This window comes from Pygocentrus nattereri, chromosome 30, assembly GCF_015220715.1.
Source record: "Pygocentrus nattereri isolate fPygNat1 chromosome 30, fPygNat1.pri, whole genome shotgun sequence".
In the NCBI taxonomy this organism is placed as follows: domain Eukaryota; kingdom Metazoa; phylum Chordata; class Actinopteri; order Characiformes; family Serrasalmidae; genus Pygocentrus; species Pygocentrus nattereri.
In genome coordinates, this window is record NC_051240.1 from 808476 (window position 1) to 834020 (window position 25545).

At 41.8% G+C, this 25545-nt stretch overlaps 2 protein-coding genes and 1 non-coding gene across 3 annotated transcripts in view; 1 reads left to right on the forward strand and 2 right to left on the reverse strand.

The window, feature by feature from the left end:
• The first annotated feature begins 4638 nt into the window (after positions 1-4638).
• The window catches only part of LOC108436404 (voltage-dependent L-type calcium channel subunit alpha-1D-like), a 64087-nt gene continuing 43180 nt past the window's right edge, over positions 4639-25545 (forward strand). The window contains exon 1 of the mRNA XM_037536588.1: positions 4639-4881. Coding sequence (XP_037392485.1) covers positions 4762-4881 — 120 coding nt within the window. The 5' untranslated portion in view covers positions 4639-4761. The remainder of the gene's footprint in view (positions 4882-25545) is intronic.
• The window catches only part of hs6st3a (heparan sulfate 6-O-sulfotransferase 3a), a 41877-nt gene continuing 22953 nt past the window's right edge, over positions 6622-25545 (reverse strand). The window contains exon 2 of the mRNA XM_017712916.2: positions 6622-9817. Coding sequence (XP_017568405.1) covers positions 9076-9817 — 742 coding nt within the window. The 3' untranslated portion in view covers positions 6622-9075. The remainder of the gene's footprint in view (positions 9818-25545) is intronic.
• LOC119262953 lies at positions 17587-17750 on the reverse strand. The gene has a single exon (XR_005130025.1). It is a non-coding gene; the product is annotated as a U1 spliceosomal RNA (small nuclear RNA).

Here is a 25545-nt window from a genome sequence, read left to right on the forward strand (position 1 = left end):
CTTTTCATTCCAGCTTCTGGTTCCACCTTAAATGTTGTAGCAGTTACAGCCGGACGTCTGCATGAGCCAAAGCAACGGGCGATGCCGTGTAACTGGATTTAAACTCCAAGTGAATCGGAAATCTTTACAGCCGAGTTAGAGGCTTGTTTACAGTACAGAGCTAGCATTAGCAACCGCCGAGCGATGTGTTACCACTCCTCTGAACCAGGCCCCTGAAAATTCTCTCGAATCTGATTTTCATGTGGAAGTAAATCTTGAATGACTAAGAGCTCGTGGCAACACACACACACACACACACACACACATCAGTGTAAGTGACACTGTGACCAGTATTCTGGCGATTTGTGCTACTTTGTACCGCAGATTAAACCGAAGGCAGCTTGTTATAAATTTCCCAGTTCCACCTTAAATGGTGCAGCAGTTACGTTACGGTGTTGTGCCGAATTTAGCACCCCTGCCGCGAGATGTACCCCCTAACGGAGCGCGCGCTTAGTTTGTTTGACAGGTGGACTGAAAAGCCTCCTCTTGTAACCTTTTTATGAACTATGTTAGTAATATACACTTTGGGCCAGCGCGTTTTCTGCAATACATCTTCAGGGATGCAACACCAATTTAACAAAAACCAGCATTTTCTGGCACTTTCTGCTGCACAAAGCATTTCCCTGCCGTTTTCTTTCTTTTTTGTCTACCATGAAATGATTTTAGCAGACGGTGTGTATCCATGCGAGTTATATGGCAGCAATAAGACTGTATGCCGATTTATAGTGGGTTGCATCTCCTGAGAGTTTTTACAGGTCACTGCCACTAGAGTGTGAAACCTACTGAACTGATCCAGACTGGTGAGAAACGTCACACGATCAGTCGGTGAAATTCATGTGTATATTTTGTTGACAAACAGCAACGTACAACGTACATTTGCTGCATACAGGTCAGTGCAGACTGCTGTTAGAATAAGTAGCAGCTACGCTTTACTTTTGCGTTATTATTTACGAGCCACTGTACTTCAGAAGAGCATCCGGGGTGTTTCCAGTCGGTAAAACAGCGATTGATTGCGTTGCCATTCGGGTTTTTATAGCAGCGCTGATTATCTAGGATTAGTTTGTAGCATATTCACTGTCATGATTACGTCACAGTTAACATTTACATTCATGGCATTTGGCTGGCGCTCTTACCCAGAGCGACTTACGATTTGATCATTTTATACAAGTAGGCCAAGGTGGAGTTAGGAGTCTTGCCCAAGGACTGGTATTGGTATAGTGTAGGGGGCTGACGCTGGTGGGGATTGAACCCCAGTAAACAGCGTAGAAGGCAGAGGTGTTAACCACTACACTAACCAACCACCGGTTAAGATACGATACTTTTCCTAGTTTTTATTACTAACTCGCCACCTTAGTTATCTCAATGTGTAATATGAATAATAAATAAGAGTAAGACATTCAAGAGATGAAAATACACAGGATTAAAAAATAATCCCCATGAAGGCAAAGTCGTGTACGTGTGTGTAGCAGGAGAAGTGTAGTTAAGTTTGGCGTAGGCTGGTTTGCATCATGTAACCTCAGGTTTTAAACAAAGCGAGGCCCACACTGACCCTGCACTGTTAGGATTAACGGCATGACGAGATCTTCACATAGTAACTACATGTGTAACCACTTCAGTTGTTCTTCATAGGCACAGCAAGTCAGTAGTATGAACTATCTGATCACGGCAGTTTGGAGAGCTACTACTAGCCAAATGAGTTGGAGGCTAGCTAAACTGATTTTCCTCTTTCCTAGATGTTTCAGCACTGCTGAAGTTGATTGTATGCCAACTTTTTAGCTACAAAGTGTATATTTTATTTTTTATTTTCTGCTTTCTCCCAGCCCTGCGATGGACTGGCAACCTGTCCAGGGTGTATCCTGCCTTCCGCCCAATGACTGCTGGGATAGCCCCCATCCGCGACCCTGAGGGAGAAGCGGCTTGGAAAATGTGTGTGTGTGTGTGTGTGTTTATGCTTTCTCCAAACCTAAGTTCAGCCAGTGGAGTGATGCATGTATTGTGCAAGGATGCGTTTTTCAGCCAAGCTGTCTAGACAGTGACAGCAGAATATCTGGGAGGTAGTGGGAGGTAGTGTGCAACTTTTTTTGGGCTCCCAGCCCTGCAGTGAGCTTGACTTCTATCAACTTTTAGCCACTGGAAAACTTCTAGCCACAGAAAAAACACAAGCAAATATGCTGGTGTGTAAAAAGGTATGGTGGGCAGATTTGTCAAATCACATTTAGTACAATGATGCTACTGTCCTTTGGAAATATAGCGCACGTGGCACTTGCACAGCAGAAATGTTATTGGACCAGTGAAGAAAGCATTGATGCTCCATATAAACATACACCTGCCCCCTCTTCTGGCCCCTGTTATGTCACACACTTTCTTCTAAATACATAAAGGCATGTAAGTGGGCATACCCAACAGGCAACAACTAAAATATGTGCATGCTGTCTTTGATATCCTTCTCCATCGTACGCTGTGTGGGAGGGGTAGAGTTCTCTATTTCTTTCACATAAAGTTGAAATTAGTCAACAGCGCCTTCACCTTGTTGTGAGATGCACCTTAGTCTGAAAAGCAGGGGATGAGTCATAGCATTGAATTCAGTTGTGTAAGACCATCACCATTATAGTCCAGCATACTGCAATGTGACTCATAAAAGACAACAGACTCTTATTCACATAAATGACCCCGTCTCCTCCTCAGGCACAGACATAAGCCCACGACAGAGTGGAGAGCGGCAACATGGTAGACATATTAGACCAACCTTCACATGAACTTCAGCAACTTTCTGTAAAATTGACATAGAAACTATATCATCTGTTAGCAGTACCAGCTTCATCCTCACACACACAAAAAATCAGTATTACAATGCCTGTCTCAGGCTCGGCTGATTATCCACTTGAAAAGGAAATCCACCAATTTTTCAAAGTTTCTGCATAAATAGATCATTAAGATGTAATCAAAGGCATTCAGAGTGGTTCCATGTATTATGCGCCTGCAGAATATCTGTGAGGAAGTGCGAGGTACCTCACAGATGTTCTGCTGGGACATATTACATTTCTCTCTTCTAGAGAAACTTACAAAATCTAAATTTTCACAGCAGTGGTGAAAGGAACCAGCTATCTCAAGCATTTAATGCCTCTAAAAGCTACAGCACAGAAAGGTATTACAACCCTGTGTCAAAAAATGTTGAGATGCTGTCCAAAATGTAAATAACAACAATACAATGATGTGCAAATCACTTAAACCCTTTATTTAATTTAAAATAGTACAAAAATTTGATTTTTATTTTTAAAAAATGTGTCCATTTTAAATTTGACGTCAGCAGCATGTTTCAGAAAAGTTGGGACAGCTGCATGTTTACCACTGTGTTGCATCACCTCTTCTTTTAGCAACACTCTGTAAGTGTTTGGGATCTGAAGACACCAATTGCTTTTGAAAGTGGAATGTTTTCAAGTCAAGTCTAGTCAAGAGGCTTTTATTCTCATTCCATCTATGTTATAATAAATAAGATAAATTAAACAGACATTAGACACAGTTAACTGGCAGCACGGTGCAGCACCACCACAGCACACATTTCTGGACATGAGGTACTGAGAATAAGGTGCAAAGATATTAAACATGCTGTGATCTATGAGTTATGCAGTCAGATAACATAGAGAAACACAACAGTTACTGAGGTTGTAAAACCTGAGTAAACAGTGTAAACAGTGTTAGCAGCAATGTTCCAGACAATGCAAGTAGAGGTGTGTGTGTGTGTGTGTGTGTGTGTGTGTGAGTGAGTGAGTGTAGAGTATGCGTGTGAGGGGCGCTTTCAGATCAGTCCTTATGAGTTTAAAAACCTAATCGCTTGCGGGGGTCTGGTGGCACAGATGCTCCGGTACCTTCTGCCAGACGGCAGCAGTGGAAAAAAGTCTGTGTGAAGGATGGATGGGGTCATCCACAATTCTGGTGGCTTTTTGGATGCAGCATGTGGTGTAGATGTCCATGATGGAGGGGAGAGAGACCCCGATGATCTTCTCAGCTGTCCTCACTATACGCTCTAGGGTCTTAGGGTCAGAGGGGGTGCAATTCCCAAACCAGATGATGATGCAGCTGCTCATGATGCTCTCCACAGACCCCCTGTAGAACATGGTGAGGATGGGAGTGGGGAGATAAGCCTTCTTCAGTCTCCGCAGGAAGCAGAGGTGCTGCTGGGCTCTCTTTTCTATAGAGTTGGTGTTGAGGGACCAGGTGATGTGGACACCAAGGAACCTGATGTTCCTGATGATATTCATCTCCTTAGTTTTTTCTACATTCAGAAACAGGTTGTTGGCTCCGCACCAGTCTGTTAGCTGCTGTACCTCCTCTCTGTACGCTGACTCATCGTTCTCGCTGATCAGACCCACCACAGTCGTGTCATCAGCGAACTTGATGATGTGATTTGAGATGTACTTTGCGGTACAGTCGTGAGTCAGTAGAGTGAACAGCAGTGGACTGAGCTCACAGCCCAGAGGGGCACCGGTGCTCAGTGTGGTGGTGCTGGAGATGTTCTTACCTATCCTGACTAACTGAGGTCTCTCAGTCAGGAAATCCAGGACCCAGTTACAGAGGGAGGCGTTCAGTCCCAGCAGGCTCAGTTTTCCAATCAGCTGCTGAGGGATGATGGTGTTGAATGCTGAACTGAAGTATATGAACAGCATTCTGACATAGGTGTCTTTATTGTCCAGGTGGGTGAGAGCCAGGTGGAGTGTGGTAGAGATGACGTCATCTGTTGAGCGGTTGGGGCAATATGCAAATTGCAGTGGGTCCAGTGAAGGAGGAAGCTGGTCTTTAATGTGCCTCATGACAAGCCTCTCGAAACACTTCACGATGATTCGAGTGAGTGCAAATGGGTTTTCTCATTCTTGCTGGAATACCTATATATCATTCAGCATTTATGGTGCCTTCACAGTTGAGCAAGTCACCCATACCATCTGCACTATACCATCACAGATATCAGCTTTTGAGCTGTGCACTGATAACAAGTTGGATGGTCCCTCTCCTCTTTAGTCCGGAAGACGTGAGGCCATGATTTCCAAATTTTGATTCGTCAGACCACAGGACTCTCTTCCTGTTTGTAGATGGTTTCTTCATGTAAGAGTTTAACTTGCACTCATAGACACAGCAGCCCATGCACCATGCCACATGAGGGCCTGAAGATCAGGACCATCCAATATTGTTTTTCCGGCTGTGTCCCTTCCATACAGAGGTTTCACCGGATTCTCTGAATCTTTTAATGATATGATGTACTATAGATTATGAAATCCCCTAGGATTTGATATTTTACACTGAGAATCAATATTCTTGAATTATTGCACTATTTAGTCTTTCACATAATGGTGAACCCGTTCCCATGTTCTGAAACTGTTACATTCCTGTTGCCAAGTAACCTAATTAATTGTGAGTTCCACCAGGTGTTTCATTTTAGCATTTCCTAACTTTATCATAACTTTAATATTTCTAACTTTACACTTATATTTTCCAAAAAGCAATTCGATTTCTCAGTTTCAACATTTGAAAGGTTTTCTTTGTACCATTTTCAAATAAATATAGAGTTTAAATGATTTGCACATCATTGCATTCTGCTTCTACTTACAATTTCTTACAATTTGCACAGTGTCCCGAGATTTTTGGATATACATGAAATGGTTGCACATATGGAGCCCCATGCCTCAGTGTTTTATAACAGTTCTGAGATAATTGGGGCCTAAAACTCGTTTCTTTTTAAAGAAAGAGGTACATGCACGGTGTTGTAAAGCATATCAGTGCCCAAAGAACTGTTTTTCATATTTACCATTTATCATCATAATTTCATTAAAAAAAATTTTTTTATAGTAAATAAAATCTACAATTTGTGTTGTGGGCATCACAACCTCTGGCTCCTGTCATCACCACAGTCAGTACGTTTCTCTACAATGTGTTGTTTACACTTCAAGAATTTAACTGTACAGATTTTTAAAAATATATCAGTAGCACAGGGTCCCTGCCCAGGTGTGTAATAGAACCCCAATCTACAGCATGAAAGGCAGAGGTGTTACTACATTTACATTTCTGGCATTTGGCTGACGCTCTTATCCAGAGTGACTTACAATTTGATCATTTTACACAGGTAGGCCAAGGTGGTGTTAGGAGTCTTGCCCAAGGACTCTTATTGGAATAGTGTAGGGTGTTTGCCCAGGTGGGGATTGAACCCCAGTCTACAGTGTAGAAGGCAGAGGTGTTAACCACTACACTACGCTATCCCAACCACTGCTATACTTATTCGTCCATGTGTAGCCTGTACATCTTTAGGTTTGTTCCCATAGTCAGATCTATCCAAATACTTTCATGCAACTGTGGTCAGGACAACCAAACTTCACTAAGATGCAAGAAGCTTAAAAGGGCCTTTGAGCTGGAGCAATATTACGTATCTACATCATTAATGTGAATGAAACACTAAACTCATATATAATCAATGAGGCATTTGTTCTTAAGTTTACCTTTTCAATTATTATCAGGCAGATTTCAATGGCAGCTACTGGGGCAATGGGAAAAGATCCATGCATAGTTTGTCATCTTTGTGTTTATTCAGTGGAGAACAAAGAAATACAATTATGCGGTAGAATGGGTATTGACTAAGATGTACTAAGATGTATCTAGTTATAATTAATGTGGATTTATGTGTTTTTTTTTTATTTTAGTCATTAAGTACACTTAGATAACAGCAATTTACAGCAATTTGCAGTGACGACATCACTGACCCAAATCATTCACAATTCTTCCACTTCATTTTTCCTCCTGTAAGGCTTACAATGTCAGTGTTTTACAATCCCAGGAGAACAATTTAACATAAAAAAATAAAAATTCAAGTAGACATGTTAGTGATGATATGTTCAGGCCTATTCCTGGTTCATTAATCTAGTCCAGTGAAATCAGAGATGGTAACATAGTATATACATCATTTCCATTTGTTCTGTTAAAAAAAAAAAGTGTATGACTGTGTTATCAAATTGATAACATCAATCTTTAATGTGTCAATACCAAGTCGTATCTGTTCCATTACAAAGACATTCCATTTCTTCGGAGAGCTACAATACAGCAGCAGGGGCTGGGGACGGTTAAGCTATTTCATAAACAAGTACATTAAACTCTTTCTCCCTTTGTCTCAATAAATGAAAACACCAACAGTGCTCGTGCAACAGCGCTGTAACAGACCTCCTGGGTGCAGTGCTCATCAAAGAGCAAGACAGAGGTGGAGTGCAAGATAAATAAAGATGAATAAACTTCTGAGAATGAGACGGAGAGATGAAGAGAAAGAGAGACCCCTGCATATGAATACTGATTTGAACACACCCTCGCCTACTTCATCTCATGATTCAGGAGTGCACACTACCAGCATTACATCCAAGTGGCCCCCCTTAGGATGAGGGGAACCAGGGACAAGGGGGTTTTACAGTCAGAACTGTTGTGCATTATCCTATGATGGTTTTTTTGTTAGCTTTGTCCACAACTTTTGTTCGGCTTGAAAAGATTTGAAAAGAAATGTCAGTAACATAAAATGATATTTCATTAGATCGCAATGATTCACGTTCACTCAGTCCCTTGCCTCTCCACGGGGTTACCATGAGCCCTTTGTCATCACACCTATGTGTTTACAGGGGTATTTAACTATAAATAAATGAGAAAGGGTTAAGTGTGACCCCAAGATGAAGTCAAAATCCTAGGCAGATTGATGACCAGTACTAGTAAAGTTGTATAAAAACTGAATAATGTATCGGCGTCTGTTGTATTTACAGTCACGTTTTCAGTTTTGGTAAACGGAAAGCAACATTTGGTGTCTTTTGTATGATCGTTGTGACACTGCTAAAGAGAAGCAACAAGAAACTGCCCCTTTGAGTGTGCATGACCACTGAAAAAGCAACACAGCACCACTGGCAAAGTGAAATGTTTCTGTTTTTGTTTTTACAGTAAGGTTAACAGTAAGGATACATTAGCAGGAGTACATGATTAAAGATTGAAGAGGTGTTGACCCTTCATGCTAAGGATTTCATGTCTTGAGATGGCTAACGTGAACACGTACATCCCAATCAACTGCTGTTAAAGGGCTACAACTGGGAAAAGCCCCCTTTACATATCTCTGCTGTCAGAACCAAACCTTGTATCTCCAAAATGGTGACTTTACAGGAAAAGAGAAAAAACCTACTTTACTTTTAATGTAAGTCAATGGAACCAGAATGTTTTCCAAGTAATTTTGGGCCATTTCTTTTGGTCCATTCATCATTTTGACACAATGTAAAGGCCAACAGGCATTTTCAGACTATGTGAAACATTGAAAATCGACAAAAATGGAGAGATTTTCTCCAGACTGCAGCGATAGGCGCTTTAACAGTAGTTGAATGGGAAAGGTGTTCAGTGTGAACACAAGCTGGAGTCAAAATCCCAGTAAAGTTAGGACGACACCTGCACGAGAGTGAAACACCGAGGTGTATAGCCGGTAGGGCTCATGTGTAAACAGAAGCCGATGTATATTTTGGATTTTGGGAAACACGCAGAAGTCTCGATTACAGCTGGTTGGTGCTTTTTTTTTTTTTTTTGCATGTTTTAATTTAGTTTTGTGAGTGAAAACATCCCTGGAATGCATTCTGTACATTACATTCTATGGCGAAAATCTGCCCTGCATGCATTGGCTTCTTCTTTCTTCGGCACAACATCACCAGCATAGCAGAGCATTTGTGTCCTTACACAGGCATTTTGAAAGACTGATGGAACAACAAACTTTACTTGAGGTAATACAGTCCTGGAGTGAATTCCCCATGGGGGAAATGGTGAGGTCAAAAGTGCTAGCTATAAGAAAAGAGTGCACTTTGTTGTGTTTGTTGTTTGTTTGTTTTTTTTTGCCCTGTTGTTTGAATTCACGGCAATAAATCTGTCATTTCCACTCCACAGCAAACACTACATGAACAGTGAATGTTAACAAGTGAACCGTTGTGGGCACTGAGCGAGTGAACGAGGGCCAGCTGGAAACAGGAGGGAGACAGAGAGAGAGGTGCAGGTTCACCACCGCACCACCTGACTGCTGTAGTCCTCCGTAACACCCATGATCCTGTCATTCCCCTCTTCCTCACTACCCTCCTCTTCCTCCCCTCCCCACTGCCTGAGCTGCGAGGCCCTGTGCTCCCTCATCCTCCTGCGCTGCTCTTTTCTCCTCGCTCTCTCCCTGCGCCTCTCCTGCTGGTGGCAGTGCTGCACGCGCCGCAGGAAGAGCTCGCGCGCGTACTCGTACAGCTGCACGTCCAGCGCGTTGAGCCCCTCGATGTGGAGGCGCACGGCCGGGTCCACGGCCACGCCTGCGGCGCGCGTGCTGTTGATCTGCGTGAAGGGCGCGATGAAGCGCAGGCCGAACGTCCTCTCGAACAGAAACTGCGTCTTGCGCTGGAACTCCGTCAGGCCGAAGAAGGCCATGCGCCGCAGGTTGCGCTTGGCGCTGTCCAGCAGCAGCTCGGCCCGCAGGCCCTCGCTCATAGACGACAGGTTGTAGCAGCCCACTAGGCTCAGGTCGGCCAGCATGCGCGTTTGCCGGTTGTTGGCCAGGTTGGACTGACAGGCCATGAAGTCAACCAGGGACACCCCGGTCCAGTCCTCGCTACTGTAGCAGGCGGGCAGCTCGGCGGGTGTGGGCGGGCGACCGTCGCACATGTGGAGCGCAGTCTTCCACGTGGCGCCACGCTGCACGTGCTTCCATTCGCTGAGGTAACGCGACACGGGGTCCCGTAGCAGCGTGATATAGTAGAAGTTCCTGCGAACACACGAAAAGGGGCTGTTTTTAAATCAAGAAATTGCAGTCACAAAGAGTGGCGTCACTTTATTTGCATCATTTCTCAGTAGCCACGTTTACATGCAGCCTAATAATCCGTTAGTAATCCGACTAATAGCTCAATCGGAATAGAATACGCCCATGTAAACACCTCGATCCGAATAGTCTTACATTCAGTCAGATTGGCAAAAAATCTTTCCATGTAAACAAAGCCACTGTAACGCGATCTAATGCGGTGGAAAGAAGTTCAAACTGGAATGAGGCCAAATTAAAGACGTTACCACGAAAAACAAGAAAATTAAGCACACTGAAAAAAGTGAAACCGCCATGCCTTTTATTTAAAGTGTATTTTTATGCTGGTGTAATTGAAAATCATGAATTCCAGTTAAAACCCGTTTTATTCCGTTTGCCCAAAAGCAAATAACATTCTCCAGAACTTAAAAAAACTTAAAAGAAATCATTTTATTGAAATGATATTTTTACTTCAAGCCGGACGTTTTGATGTCACGTGACCTCACGACAGCTATGTGAACATTTGCATGTATGTTTAAATAGGAATGGCAAACTTTGAACTTTCATTTATGCACAAAGTGAAGACAGTAGCTCATTTTCAGTACTTTGCATTATCCCAAGGTGTGACATAACTGACATTATTTGCTATTTAACCAAACTGCCATTTTAAAGTATAAAAGAAACCTTAGTTGCCTATCAAATAAAAACATGTTTTTAGGTGTAGCAGCAGCATTCAAATGCAGCACACCTTCGCTTTCTGGTTTCATATTATTCACATCATTAAACTGCTATGTTAAACTATGTTAAACTGCATGAAGGGGGTGAAGGGGGGATGCCGCACAGTGCACGCATCGCCTTCCCAGAGATAGGCCAACTGCTCTCTCTTCAGCCGTGGATTGAACTGGCAATCTCCTGATGATGGGGTCAATGCCTAGACCGCTGCTCCATCAAAATAACTTTGTAGTAAATATCTTCTCTTTTATTAGGTTTCTCACAAGAAGGAAGCTGAAACGGAGCTTGAGAGGTGTACACTGGCAGGGTTTGTCATCAGGGGGGATGAGAATCCTCTCCAACCACCACATGATTGTAATTGAATGTGTGGAAGTCCTTAATGAGTGTGCAACTGACAGCAATGCATGTGCCGTGTTGTTTGGCATCATCTATGCTGTAAGCTTGAGCTAAGTTAAGTTAAGTGATACTTTTCTGATCCCACAACTGGGGAAATTCCACCTCTGCATTTAACCCATCCGTGAAGTGAAACACCACATACACACTAGTGAACACACACACTAGGGGGCAGTGAGCACACTTGCCCGGAGCGGTGGGCAGCCCTATCCACGGCGCCCGGGGAGCAGTTGGGGGTTAGGTGTCTTGCTCAAGGACACCTCAGTCATGGACTGTCAGCCCTGGGGATCGAACCGGCAACCTTCCGGTCACAGGGCCAGATCCCTAACCTCCACGACTGCCCCTTGAGCTATCGCTCAAATACACTTTTGATGCAGTGCAGAAAACATTCATGGAGATAGAGCCACGCAGAGTGTGCAGTCTTGGTGCCCAAAGAAAGACATTTTTGTTCTTTTGTACTGCATGTATTTAAATGCCTTCCAGCAAACAAACGTGTCATTGTTAACAGAATTCTTTCTGTGGTAGAAATATTGTGCCACTGAAAATAACATTGAAAATGTGAATATGCTAAACTCACAATAACCAGCATTTGAGAAGTACTAGCCTTTGTTCATAGATTGCACTCCCAGCAATCGAACCGCATTTCCGTGTTTTTTCTTTTTTTAATCTTTTGATTTCACTTGTTAATGCGACACTCACATTCTGTTCTCTTCACCAAAGGATAGCCAATCCTTTGGGAAAACCTCTAAATAACCTGTTAAATATTAGAATAATAGCCGTGTAAACGCCTGAATCCGATTGCGTTCCCTATCGGAAGGTGTAAGAACGTTCTGCGCATGCGCGGCGCGTCACAGCGAGAGGTTTATACCGTTCAGCACGGCGGAGCAGAAACTGGTCTACAGAGGAGACGAGCTTTATACCCTGAGCTTTAAAAGACGGCGGTGGGACGGACGGCCGGCTTATGTGTCTCAGAGCACGACGTCTTCCTCTCGCCGCTTCCTTTATAAGGACAGGTGAAGGGCGTTTTTCTGAGTCTGACATCAGTTTAAACCAATTAAAAACACAAGCGGACTGCTGGAAACTCCTCTCACTCTGACTGGACCTCACGTGATGTTCGCTGTCATGGTAACGTTTACTCTCAGTGCTGCTCCACGCATGCGCGTCACTTTGCGTCGGATTACTTGTAGCGAGCATGTAAACGAAGATTTTCATGAGCCTGTTGAACTGAGAGACAGTAAACACCTCAGTCTGAGTCTGTAATCTGACTGTATTCATTTACATTTATGGCATTTGGCTGACGCTCTTATCCAGAGCGACTTACAATTTGATCATTTTTATACAGGTAGGCCAAGGTGGTGTTAGGAGTCTTGCCCAAGGACTCTTATTGGTATAGTGTAGGGTGCTTACCCAGGTGGGGATTGAACCCCAGTCTACAAGGCAGAGGTGTTACCCACTACACCAACCAACCACTACACTATTCAATCGGACTGGCAAAGATCTGCAGGTAAACACAGCCAGTCATAGCTAACAGATTCGTTCCAAACTGTCAATATCACCTTTGTGCTCATACGTGGAAATGTTTTTGTTGGATTTGAGTTGGATGAAAATTTATTCCTTTATGATGACTTGTATAATGAAAAATGTAAACCAATTAAAAATAAGCCGGGACGGTGTGTAAAATACAAATAAAAAATACAAAAAAATAAATTCTATTTGACCTGTTTTAAATGGACATATTTAAAGCTTTGCCTTTATGAAGTTATTGGATTGACATAATCCAGTTATGTCAACAATTTCCATTAAACTGTCTTGTGTTAGATATAATTTACTAGTATTATTGAGATAACAATAACTGACTCATATGCACCAACATTAGGCAATTCCAACATTATCTGGTCAACACGAATTTAATAAATCAAATCAAATTTATTTGTAGCGGTTTTTATAACGGATGTTGTCACAAAGCAGCTTTACAGAATTTCAGAAAAGACGAAGTTTCAACAGGAGTGTAAGAATGTACAGAAACCCCCCGGTGGGCAAGCCAGGGGCAACAGTGGCAAGGAAAAACTCCCTCAGAACTGAGGAAGAAACCTTGGGAGGAACCAGGCTCACCAGGGGGGACCCATCCTCCTCTGGTCAAACTACCTACAAGTGATTATATTACTAATATAATAGCAGTAATATTGGTATTAGGAATAACTAGGAGTCTATGAGAACATCAGTGTAGGGTGGGCATAAATAGATCAGTGAATTGGTAACTAAACTGAACAGAATTTTACTGAATTCTGTTGCTCAGTTCAGAGTACGCTGTCCTACAGGAACGTTCTAGGGCATTCTTACTGAACCATTTTGATTGTGATTCACTCAACACTATTATGTTGTTTCAAATCAGTCTGCTTTTGTGACTTTAAGATAACCTGCTAAAGTGGACTAGGTTTAAAAAGCTCGAACGGTTCAATTAATATGTTCAGTGAAATGGATATAGGTGCATTTATTTAACTCGACAACTCAAGTTCACGTTAGTCAGTATCATTTATATGTACTGCCAACAATGTTGCTAGTCTGTTAACTGTGGAGTTTAAGAAAGATACACGCGCAAATGGAAGGTAGGCCAGGGCAAAGACAACACCAAGAGGGTGAGTAAAACAAGCAAGACCATGTACGGTAGCCTGTGCCAGGAGCCAGTGGGAAAAGATGTTAAGTTTTATTCAACAAGATTACACTGACCAAACAAGCACTTGAGAAGTACCTGAACCTGATAACTGAAAATTATTTAATTTCGTTGAAACAACTCAGCTGACTCAGTTTAACTGACTTGCGCTGCATTTGCTAAGCAAGATCAATGAGAGAAAACTGACTGAGCTCATTTTTATAAGTGTTCCTTGCTGTATTTGGCACTTCATAATGTGCCACATGTTCAATAGGAGACGGGCAGGACATCAGGCCAAAGAAGCCCCGAGAAATTGGTGGCTTTTTCGGATTGTATTGGATATGGCATTCACTGTGCATAATACAGTCTGAACCTGAATGTGTAGATGCAGTGAAAAACAGCACTTTGTCAGCACTTTGTCAAAGTATTCCTGAGCCCATGTTTTCAGTTTTTATTTTTTGGCCTTGCCTGTTAAACACAGATATTTCTCAAGAGCCCTGAATGTTTAATGTCATTATTCACTGAGGAGGGTGAAATAAATAACAATTGCTGATTGAGAAATTATTTGCTGACACTTTTTTTTGCAAAGTAGCATGCCTCAACCCATCCTTGCTCATAAAGTGTCTAGAGGTTTCTTCAGTATTTTAAGTTTTAATAGTTTAAGACGTCCTCTCTGTGCGGAGTTTGCATGTTCTCCCTGTGTCTGTGTGGGTTTCCTCCGGGTTCCCCAGTTTCCTCCCACAGTCCAAAGACATGCAGTCAGGCCAATTGGACATGCTAAATTGCCCCTAGGTGTGAATGTGTGAGTGACTGTCTGTGTCTGTCTGTCTGCCCTGCGATGGACTGGCGACCTGTCCAGGGTGTATCCTGCCTTCCACCTGAAGACTGCTGGGATAGGCTCCAGCACATAAGGCAAGGCTCTCTTTACTGGTCGATCTTCCCACCGTCACCTATGGTCATGAGCTTTGGGTAATGACCGAAAGAACGAGATCGCGAATACAAGCGGCCGAAATGAGTTTCCTCCGCAGGGTGTCTGGACTCTCCCTTAGAGATAGGGTGAGAAGTTTGGTCATCCAGGAGGGACTCGGAGTAGAGCTGCTGCTTCTCCACGTCGAGAGGAGCCAGTTGAGGTGGTTCGGGCATCTTGTTAGGATGCCTCCTGGACGCCTCCCTCGGGAGGTGTCACAGGCAAGTCCACTGGGGAGGAGACCCCGGGGAAGACCCAGGACACGCGTGACTATATCGCCCAGCTGGCCTGGGAGCGCCTCGGAATCCCTCCCAGGGAGCTAGTGGAAGTGGCTGGGGAAAGGGAGGTCTGGGCCTCATTGCTTAGGATGTTGCCCGAACCCGAACCCCGGAGAAGCGGAAGATGATGGATGGATGGATGGATGGATGGATGGATGGATGGATGGATGGATCTTTTCATTCAAATACAGGTCAAAGTGGATTTACAAGCACACCCCCATACCCTCTGACAATAACACACACACACACAATAGACCTGAAAATAACTTTATTAAATAGCTTTATTAATTCTTTATGTGCATTTAAACAAACAAAACCACTGTTTAGATGTGCAATAGCCTATTATTTCTTGCCCGTTATATTTCTACACATTGTTGGTGTGAAAGGGGCTTTTAAAAGTTTTATTATATACTTCTGTATATAATCTGTATTAAAAACACACCAATAACACACAGACTTAAACACCCCTCAGCACCACTTACCAGAACTTACATCTGTTGTATATACTGCCCATTATTGTATATACTGTGTAAATACTCTACCTGTTCATAAGTACATACTTATCCCCCTTCATATTTATAACCTGTTCATAGTACTTTATAACCCTTCATATTTATTCATAGTTCATAGTACTTTATACCCCTTCATATTTATAACCTGTACATTCTTGTTTATAACCTGTATAACCCCCTTCATGTCTATACCCCCTCATATTTTTAACCTGTATATACTGTACTTACTGTACATTGTAACATACATATTTATATTTCTGCTAAGCACTTCTGGATGGATGCAAACTGCATTTCGTTGCTTTGTACCTGCGACATACGCAATGACAGTAAAGTTGAATTCTATTCTATTCTATTCTATTCTATTCTATTCTATTCTATTCTATTCTATGACTTAAGAATAGGTCAGTCCTTATAGTTAATGAATAATAAGGCTTAGTATGTAATAAGCTTGGGATTTTAAGGGGTCAATTATTTGAAATATAGAGGCAGGATGTGGGCTGTAGTGGAATGTCCTGGGTCTTTGAGCCACCTTGGATGTTGTGGTTTGACGTTCCCCAAGGACCCTGGCAGTCAGAGGCCCTCGGCACTGGCCCTACATGCCTGGTCAGTATGGCAGCCTCATTCTAAAAATTCTTTGAGATGGAGGCAAAGCCCAATCAAAGTGGACAGTTTTGTTTACAGCTATCTGAACATGGCAGAGAAAGAGATACGCAAGCAGTACAAAAGCATTTGTGTGTTAACTTGCGATCGAGCCGTTTAATGCTTGTGCGTCTGTACACAAACAAATTGACTCATCAAAGAAAATGACTTTGACCATAATGTGCACACACACAACCTGCACGTCGCACAAGTCTGCCTTAAATGCACACTTCTAAAATTAGAGCTGTCTAGGTCTCTTGCCCTCTACGTCCGCAACACTGATGATGTCACCTATGTTTAGACTTAGAAGAGGCCGGAAAGGCACCATTAGGGACTTAAAACTATAAGTCTAAGCCTCGGACACCTCCGCCCTACGCTACAGATTTCATTCCATCCATTCTGACTAGATATCTGCACTACTGTGTATACACATATCTGCAAACTGTTTTTTTAATCTGTCCATCACACAACACACTTTATGAAGCCCACTCTGTGCACTGTGGCAACAATGAGCCGTTCCAGGCAAGTCATGCTTGCTAATTTTGAAAAAAGTTCAATCTGGTAACTATGTCTTGGAATTGGACATAGGATATCATTAATTCCAAGTGATAATTCCTGTGATATTAGGATCAGTAGGTCCGTGGTAGGTTACTTTGCCTGTTAGCCAAATTACCCTTTCCTGATACAGTAGGTGGTTCTTGGTCACGTTGAGCAACTAAACCCACTAGACTCTTAGACGATGCAGTCTACAGTTTAACAAGCTTACGTCAACAGTCATATGATAAGTGTAGACAATCTTTGAAATATGATTGTGTAAATGTTTAGCTGGTTTAGCTCATTTTGTTTCATAACTGTGAACTAATACAGTCAGCATGCATTCATAAAACAATAAGAGTCATAAGAGAAAAAGACACATATCTAAAGTTTGCAGATGCAGTTTGTCTTCAATGATTCCTCTCTCTACTTGTACAGCAAATCCCAAAAATAGATTTCAGCATTTGCCCCCTGCCTCCAAAATGAACTAATTGGTCAAATTAGCATAAAGTTACTCCGTAATAGTTACAGAGTGTCATAGCACTGCTAGTTGTGTGACAGTGTGTCAGAGCTGGGAGCTGAAGAGAGGTGATGAATCTCACAGTTTAGCTAAATTACATTGAGCCCAGTGACAGAAGCTCTTAGTACTACTGTAAGGAAAACAGGGAAATGAAGTGGTGGTTTCTGGCAACACGTGATTTAAATGATCACATTTACTTTAGATTAAGTGACCCTTATTAGTCCCACAACTGGGAAATTTCACCTCCGCATTTAACCCATCAATGCAGTGACACACTACATACACTCTAGTGAGCGCGCACACACACACACACACTAGGGGGCAGTGAACACACTTGCCCAGAGCGGTGGGCAGCCCAATCCGCAGTGCCCGGGGAGCAGTTGGGGGTTAGGAGTCTTGCTCAAGGACACCTCAGTCATGTGCTGTCGGCTCTTGGGATCAAACCAGCGACCTTCCGGTCATGAGGCTGGTTCCCTAACCTCCAGCCCATGACTGCCCCAAATTTTATTCTTTTCAGGGGAGAGCGCGAACGGAGTCCCCCACTACCAGAAATTATGCAGTCAAGATTCCCGATTTTGAGGAATTCACAAGGGTCAGCACCACTCAAGTGCAATGGCAGAGCCTCACCCTGGGTGAACCACCTTTGTGATCATGGTATCGCCCCTGCCAGGTAAGTATTGTAGTGGCCCCTGCCAGACTAACCTTACATGACACAAATAGCTGTTGTGATAACTAAAATGGTGACTGCATATAGGTAATAAACGTCTGCCAATCCAGAAATGAAACAAGTTCACAGTATGCTATAAATGCTAAAATGAGATAAACAGTGCTGGTACAAGCTTCAAGATTGTCCACCAGACTAAGTGCAAAATAGCTTGATTGTGCTAGAGAACAAATGAATGAAGAACCCTCTTCTCTAACGTCTCGCTCATATTCTGCTTACTACACAGGGAGAGCGCGTAATTGTTGTCTGGCACATTGTGAGGTGTGCTGCAGAGTGTAAATGTAATTCCAACTGGGCAAGCCTGACACAAATAAACATCCATCAACATCTGCATTGACAAACTGAATGTATGTATTATATGAATGTCTCCTTCTTCTTCTTCTTCCGGCTGCTCCCTTTAGGGGTCTCCACAGCGGATCATCTGCCTCCATCTTGCCCCATCCACTGCCTCCTCTACTTTCACACCAACCGTCTCCATGTCCACCTTCACTACATCCATAAACCTTCTCTGAGGTCTACTTCTTCTCCTTCTACCCGGCAGCTCCATCTCCAACATTCTTTGCCCAATATATCCACTATTCCTCCTCAACACATGTCCAAACCATCTCAACCTGGCCTCTCTGGCTTTATCTCCAAACTGCTCCACCTTCACTGTCCCTCTGATCTGCTCGTTTCTAATCTTGTCCATCCTTGTCACTCCCAACGAAAATCTCAGCATCTTCATCTCCGCCACCTCCAGCTCAGCCTCCTGTCTTTTAGACAGAGCCACAGTCTCCAAACCATATGTATTATATGAATGCACTATAACTTAATTACATTATTGTATTTCATGTAGCAGTTGGTTTTCCTTCTACCTGATTGGACTTTGCAGAGAGACATTGGAACATATAGCAGCGGCGCCCCCAAAAATTTGTCAATTTTTCCAAATTTTTTTTATATCTTTGAGTAGCACACTAGAAGTAAGAGCCACAACTGAATTTCTGGAATTCTATTATGCTATTTTAGTATATAAAACTCATTATATACTTTGGTTTCTTATTTTGCAGTTAAATGTTATTAATTATCTCAGGTGCATTACGGGTGTGAAAATTGACCAAAAAATGATGTTCGATTATTCCTTCTAAAATGGTTCAAACCATTGGAATATACATTTATGTGCATTATGGCCATACGAGAGCAAACCAGTACAACAAGTGTGCTGCATCAGATCAAGTCCCCCCTCAAATTCCTGTTCCCCTTCAGGAATCAATGAATTATCAGTGGGAATATGAACCTGAAATGGCACTGAATCGGATGCTAGTGCTGGAATGGTGCTAAAACAACTTTTTTCCGAGCTTCCACAGTTTTGCTGTGTACTGATCTATAAGTATTGCTCTGAAGTATTTCCAAATGGGGCTGTTCAGACTGTTCTGAGTACAAATCACTCTCTCTGTGGCCGAGCTGAGTTGTGAACGCTACCATCAATACCAATACCATACGGCTATGGCTGAATTAATTGCCTGTTTCAGACGGACCTACGTGTGATTTTTAATCAAGAAAGTGACGTTGTGTGACTTCTGTCCACCATACAATGCATTCAGTGCAGCTGCTCGGGCCTTTGGGAGAACTCGCCGTGGTAAGGTTGCTTTTTTTCATAATGGAATATTAATTTTCACAACCGAATGTCCTGCGATGGACTGGCGACCTGTCCAGGGTGTATCCTGCCTTCCGCCCGAAGACTGCTGGGATAGGCTCCAGCACCCCCCCGCGACCCTGACGGAGAAGCGGCTTAGAAAATGGATGGATGGATGGATGGATGGATGGATGGATGGATGGATGGACAACCGAATGTCTGTTTTTTTTTACAATGCGATTATATAATTGAATTCAAAATATCTGTTGACAGCCCTAGTACCTAATGTAATATAAGAGATGCAAGCATGTTATGTAGCCCATTATGCATACACCACCCACCAAGGTTTTATCATGGTGGCCTCCCCAGCCCCCTCATTTCCCCTGCCCATCCTTTAATGGTGCCACTGATGTGTAGATGTTGGCAGGCTCACTAGCCGAGCTACCGCTACCATTATTATTAAATAACATCATACCTTGCTCATTATGTAGTCAAATCAATACAACTCTTCCATTGCCATTCTTCTGGCCTTTAGCATTGACCTACTAAAATGCTAAACTGCTCAATAAAGTCAGATCAAATATGATCTGAAGACATAGATGAGGTCAGTAGGCACAAAGAAAAGAAACTACAGATCCTGTTGCATTATACATCTTCACTGAAAATACATAAATGCATTAATACATGATTCAGTGTATATTATTTTCACATGAACAAAATATATTACCCAATTAATATATAATATTAATATTTCAACCCAATTAATGCCAAAAGTAAGTAACTGAGACGTGTTAGTTGGCATGGTGTTAAGGTATAGACCAGTAGGGAGACCTCTCAAATGAAATGTTAACATAAAATATAACAAAAATGAGGAACATCAAAGAGCTCTGAATGTTAGAATCTGCTATAGTGGGGATAACTTTTCATTGTTCAAACGTTTGAAATGTCTACCTAAGTATGTACATAATAAAAATGGTTTGCAGAGAGACAACATGAAAATATACGACTTTTTGTTACATATTTGTTGATTCATTATCTGAAACTAAACTGTTAATGTTATACCAACCACCCCATAACATGGGCCAACCAACACCATGTTTAGTCACGAATGCACTAATTCACACTAAACACTAACACTATTTTTCTGAAAGTGTTTCCTCTAGCTAAGATGTTTACCTTTCATTCGCTGCTATTTAGGATACCCTTAATATATGGTATGCCTGGAACATATGATAGAGTGTGAAAGCTGTGCCAACCAATCCTGGTTCCCCCTCAATAGAAAGATAAAACTATGTTGATGCAATTTATTCATGTAGAAGATGCATGCGACTGAATCAAGTACATCCAACACGTCATGTTTTCAGTCAAGTAAAATGTCTTGTGCAGAGCTATCACGGGTATTAAAGGCAATAGTTATTACAGTAAGAAGTCAAAGTAAATTAAACAAAAGTGACTAATACAGAAGTCAGAGAGAGAGAGAGAGAGAGAGAGAGAGAGAGATGGGGAAGCATTTCAAAGCTATTAACTCACACATTTGGAAGCCAGTTGATGTTTACTGTGTGAGATGTCACATTAGAAGACATAGATTCTTATATTTAATCTCATAAATATGGAACAGGAAGTCCTCATTTTCAAATTAAGAAGCTCCTTCACTGACAGTGCTAATTAATCTCTTGAAATCGCTTTCCAATTACACCATCTAATTAGTCCGCTCAAATTCAATTAGCGTGACTCAAAGAACAGGCAGTCCTCTCTTATTATACATCCAGCATATCCCTGCTAAAGCAACATTTCACATCAGCTAAATCTGGGACAATACCCTCCTAATGAAGGCGTGCAAACACACATACAAACACACATACAAACACACATACAAACACACATACAAACACACATACAAACACACATACAAAGACGCAGACAAATGCGATCTCTCACTTTTCGTAGTTATCCGTCATATTCCTAACACAGTTAACTTGATGTTTTAATTTTCTAATAGCACTCTCACTCCTAATGGAATCAGAACACATAGCTTCATCTTCACATGGACAACCTCTAATGCTCTGCCCATTTTAGGTGCCCCTGATACTCCAATTACTGAGGAAAGTCAATTTCAAATGAAATGAAGAAAGACTAAGACAACGCAGAGAGAGAAACACATTATATGTAATGATGATTAAATCTATGATGAGCTTTTTCTATATTACATAATATTTTTTTAATCCAAACAGTTAAAGTTGGCATGTAATCTTGAGCATCAAAAGACAAGCCTTTTAAATTCATAGATGTATTCAAACCTATTCTCTATAGTCCAAAAATCTGCTTTGGTTCACTGTACAACTTAACGTGCTGCTGTAAAACGAACGGGCAGAGGGAGCATTAGGGTTCCATTACGCTGGGCAGGGTGTGAGGGAATGGACTAGTGTTGGACGCTAATATGGTTAGCCAAACAGAGAGGTTTATAGATGTCTGTAGCTTCTGGAAGAGATACTCACTTTAATAGCCTGAGCTGAGAGGAGTAATCAGACCCAACAGGATCTCACAGTCACTTTTGGTTATTGTTACAGACACAGGGCTGGTTACATTCGCCACTTCCTCTGCTCTGAGAGGAAGACTCTCACTGGAGCCTGGAGAGGTACTGGCTTTCCTCCGTTTCACTAAAGACCTGCGACAAAAATTTAGTTGCAGCAAAATGTAGACAGACCGCAGAACGCACAGACTGCACTGATTAAATTAACATTAAAAATTGTATTTACTTTATTAAAGAAAAACGGATTTAGTTTTATTATTTCAGCGCTGCTACTTTGCACAACCTTGGTTATAAATTTTGACAGGAAAAATACATTAGAGTTTTATTTTCCTATCACTTTTTTATGCGTTCTTGAATGTTATTCATCTTTATTGTCTTCATTGTTAGCTAGGAAATGCATAAACAACCTCAACCTAAATTAAAAAGCTAATAGCTACATAAAAGTTATTTTGGTAATGTAGTGATTCATAATCCGAATAATCGATTATTCGTTTCAGCAATCGGACGATTATTCGACTATCAGATTAGTCGTTTGTTGCAGCCATACAGACAACAATAAAAAGTAAAAAGTACTACAACACAAGTCTTGAAGAAAATAACTTTTAATATTTTACACTGAAATGATGAAACAAAAGTAAGTGTAAACAAAATAGTCACCAGTCCAATATTGAGGAAAGATGATGAAAAGTTGTAAAATAAAGTGCTCTCTGACTTAATGCAGCATGTAACGTTGTTTGCACAAATCAGTGAAGTGAAAAGTTGTTCATAAAAAACAGAAAATCAAGTTGGAATCAAGATGGAAGTTTTATCGTAAAAAGTGGGAGTCAGTTGTCCTTTTTCATTTGTGATCCATAACAATGTTGTAACAGTTTCCATCCTGCTTTCATATAAAACATCTGGCAACTCATGTGCCCTGTCTTTAACTGAAATATCCATTGCCAAATCAAGGGTTTACACATTAATGCGTAAATAATGCAAAAATCGTGATCCCTTGAAAATATTGCAAGGATTGGTTGAATTTGGTTGAACTTCCTTTTTTTGCCTTTTCACAGCAAATCAAGCCAGTCCTCCAAAGCTTCTTTCTCATCTTAACGGAACGACTAATCTCAGAGATCCCTTTAAAAAGCCATGATAACTGAAAGTATCTGAGATGCCAGTGTTTTTCAAACGCCGTCGATATGCTAAGTAAAATTTTTTATCAATATTTAATTTTGCTGTGATCTTCACTGTCCCGTCCAGTCTTCAACTGGAGATCGCTGACAACAGGCTTTATGTTACATAACACTGCAGACAGGATTGAACTGCTGTCTGTCTTATGCCCTGGAAAAGTATCTATATTCTATGATTGAACTGCGTGGTTGATACAATGGGTCATTTGAAGGAAAATACATGGGACAAAAATCTCTGTCACAGCCACAGATGGGACAAGTACTGAATGGATCTAATAGCTAAAATCCATATAGTCCTGAGATCACATTACCTGAGTTAAATGCCTGATGTACTTACAGATCAATGATAAGTGATCCACTGTATGCCTGTATGCTGAAACCAAACCCGTCTTTTAGTTACATACATGCAGAGCGGACATCTGTGCCCTATTGGTAGAGATCCACATACTGCTGGTCTGATATCACATCTATATATTTCTGGTATTTATGTTAGTTTATGCAACAACTGCACATCTTTAACTGTACAAACCACATCTTTAGATTTACATATTTAAATGTCTATAAATTTATAATATATCTATACTTACAGTGCTATCCCATATAGCCCTCATTTATAATGCAACTTTATATTATTCATATCCACTTACATTCACATATCTACAGATACACTGTATTTCCAAAAGTTTTCACTCACCCATCCAAATCATTGAATTTAGGCGTTCCAATCACTTTCATGGCCACAGGTGTATAAAAATGGGTCGCTCTCAGGAGCTCAGTGAATTCCAGCATGGTATCATGATCGGACGCCACCTGTGCAACAAGTCCAGTCGTGTAATTTCCTCGCTACTAAATATTCCACAGTCAACTGTCAGTGGGATTATAACAAAGTGGAAGCGATTGGGAACGACAGCAACTCAGCCACGAAGTGATAGACCACGTAAAATGACAGCGTGGGGTCAGCGGATGCTGATGCACATAGTGAGCAGAGGTCACCAACTTTCTGCAGACCTCCAAACTTCATGTGGTCTTCAGATTAACTCAAGAGCAGCGTAGAGAGCTTCATGGAATGAGTTTCCAAGGCCAAGCAGCTGCATCCAAGCCTTACATCACCAAGCACAATGCAAAGTGTCGAATGCAGTGGTGTAAAGTGCCGCCAGTGGACTCTAGAGCAGTGGAGACATGTTCTCTGGAGTGATGAATCACACTTGTCCATCTGGCAATCAGATGGATGACTCTGAGTTTCGTGGTTGCCAGGAGACGGTACTTGTCTGACTGCATTGTGCCAAGTGTAAAGTTTGGTGGAGGGGGGATTATGGTGTAAGATTGCTTTTCAGGAGTTGGGCTCGGCCCCTTAGTTCCAGTGAAAGGAACTCTTAATACTTCAGCAGACCAAGAGATTTTGGACAATTTCATGCTCCCAACTTTGTGGGACTTAGGTGTACTGCATGATATAATTAAGCAGTTAACAGTTTTCTGATGATCTGTGGCATGTACACAATGCTGAGCAGGTGCAGTTGACCTTGACTTTATATCAAGATGGCAAGAGATAAAGATCTAGGGTTCAGTTTTGGGGATGGCAGAAGCAGTCCCAAAAACTGGTTAACTGGCTAGAGTTTTTGTAGGAACATCTGCATTTAAACCTATGGGAAAGACATCAGAAAATAGGGTTGAAAATTGTGGTCATAGCACGGATTCACTGACAGTGATGTGTTCTGCATTAGTGCAAACAACAGAAGTGCAACTGTCCCTCAGGTGACTCAATATGGCATTGCAGGTTGTAATCAGACTATGTCAGCAAGAACAGTATGAAAATCAGAAGCACTGCACTATAGAAATGTGAGAAAAGTGAAATGCTCAGACAAGTCATCCTTCACTATATTCTTGGCAAGTGGGCGAGTGCATGTGTACACCAAAGAGAATGGTACAGGCCTGAATGACTCCTGGCTCCTACAATGAGGGGATCCAATGGATCAGTTATGCTGTGGGAGGGATTTACTGGTGTGGTTTGGTTCCACTTTTCCCCTTAGAATGAAGCATCACTGAAAATCAATACAAAGTTATTTGTACTGATCAACTATGAAGAAGCATGTCTCTACTGATGGGAGCGGTTTCCTCTAGGATGACAGTGCCTCCATCCATTAGGCACACGCAGTCACTGAATGGTTAGACGAGTATAAAAACTATGTAAATAATATGCTAAGGCCTTCACAGTCACCAGATTTCAGTCCAAATGAACATCTGTGGGGGATTTTAAACCAAAGCGTTAGACAGAGCTCTCCACCGCCATCATCAAAACACCAAAAATAAGGTAATATCATTTGGAAGAATCCAGCCAGTACAGTTGAAGCTGTCCTAATGGCTTATAGCAACTTACTAAGACATTTTTTTGTTGGTCACCTATTTATATATGTTGCAAACACACATATTCGTCACTGCAC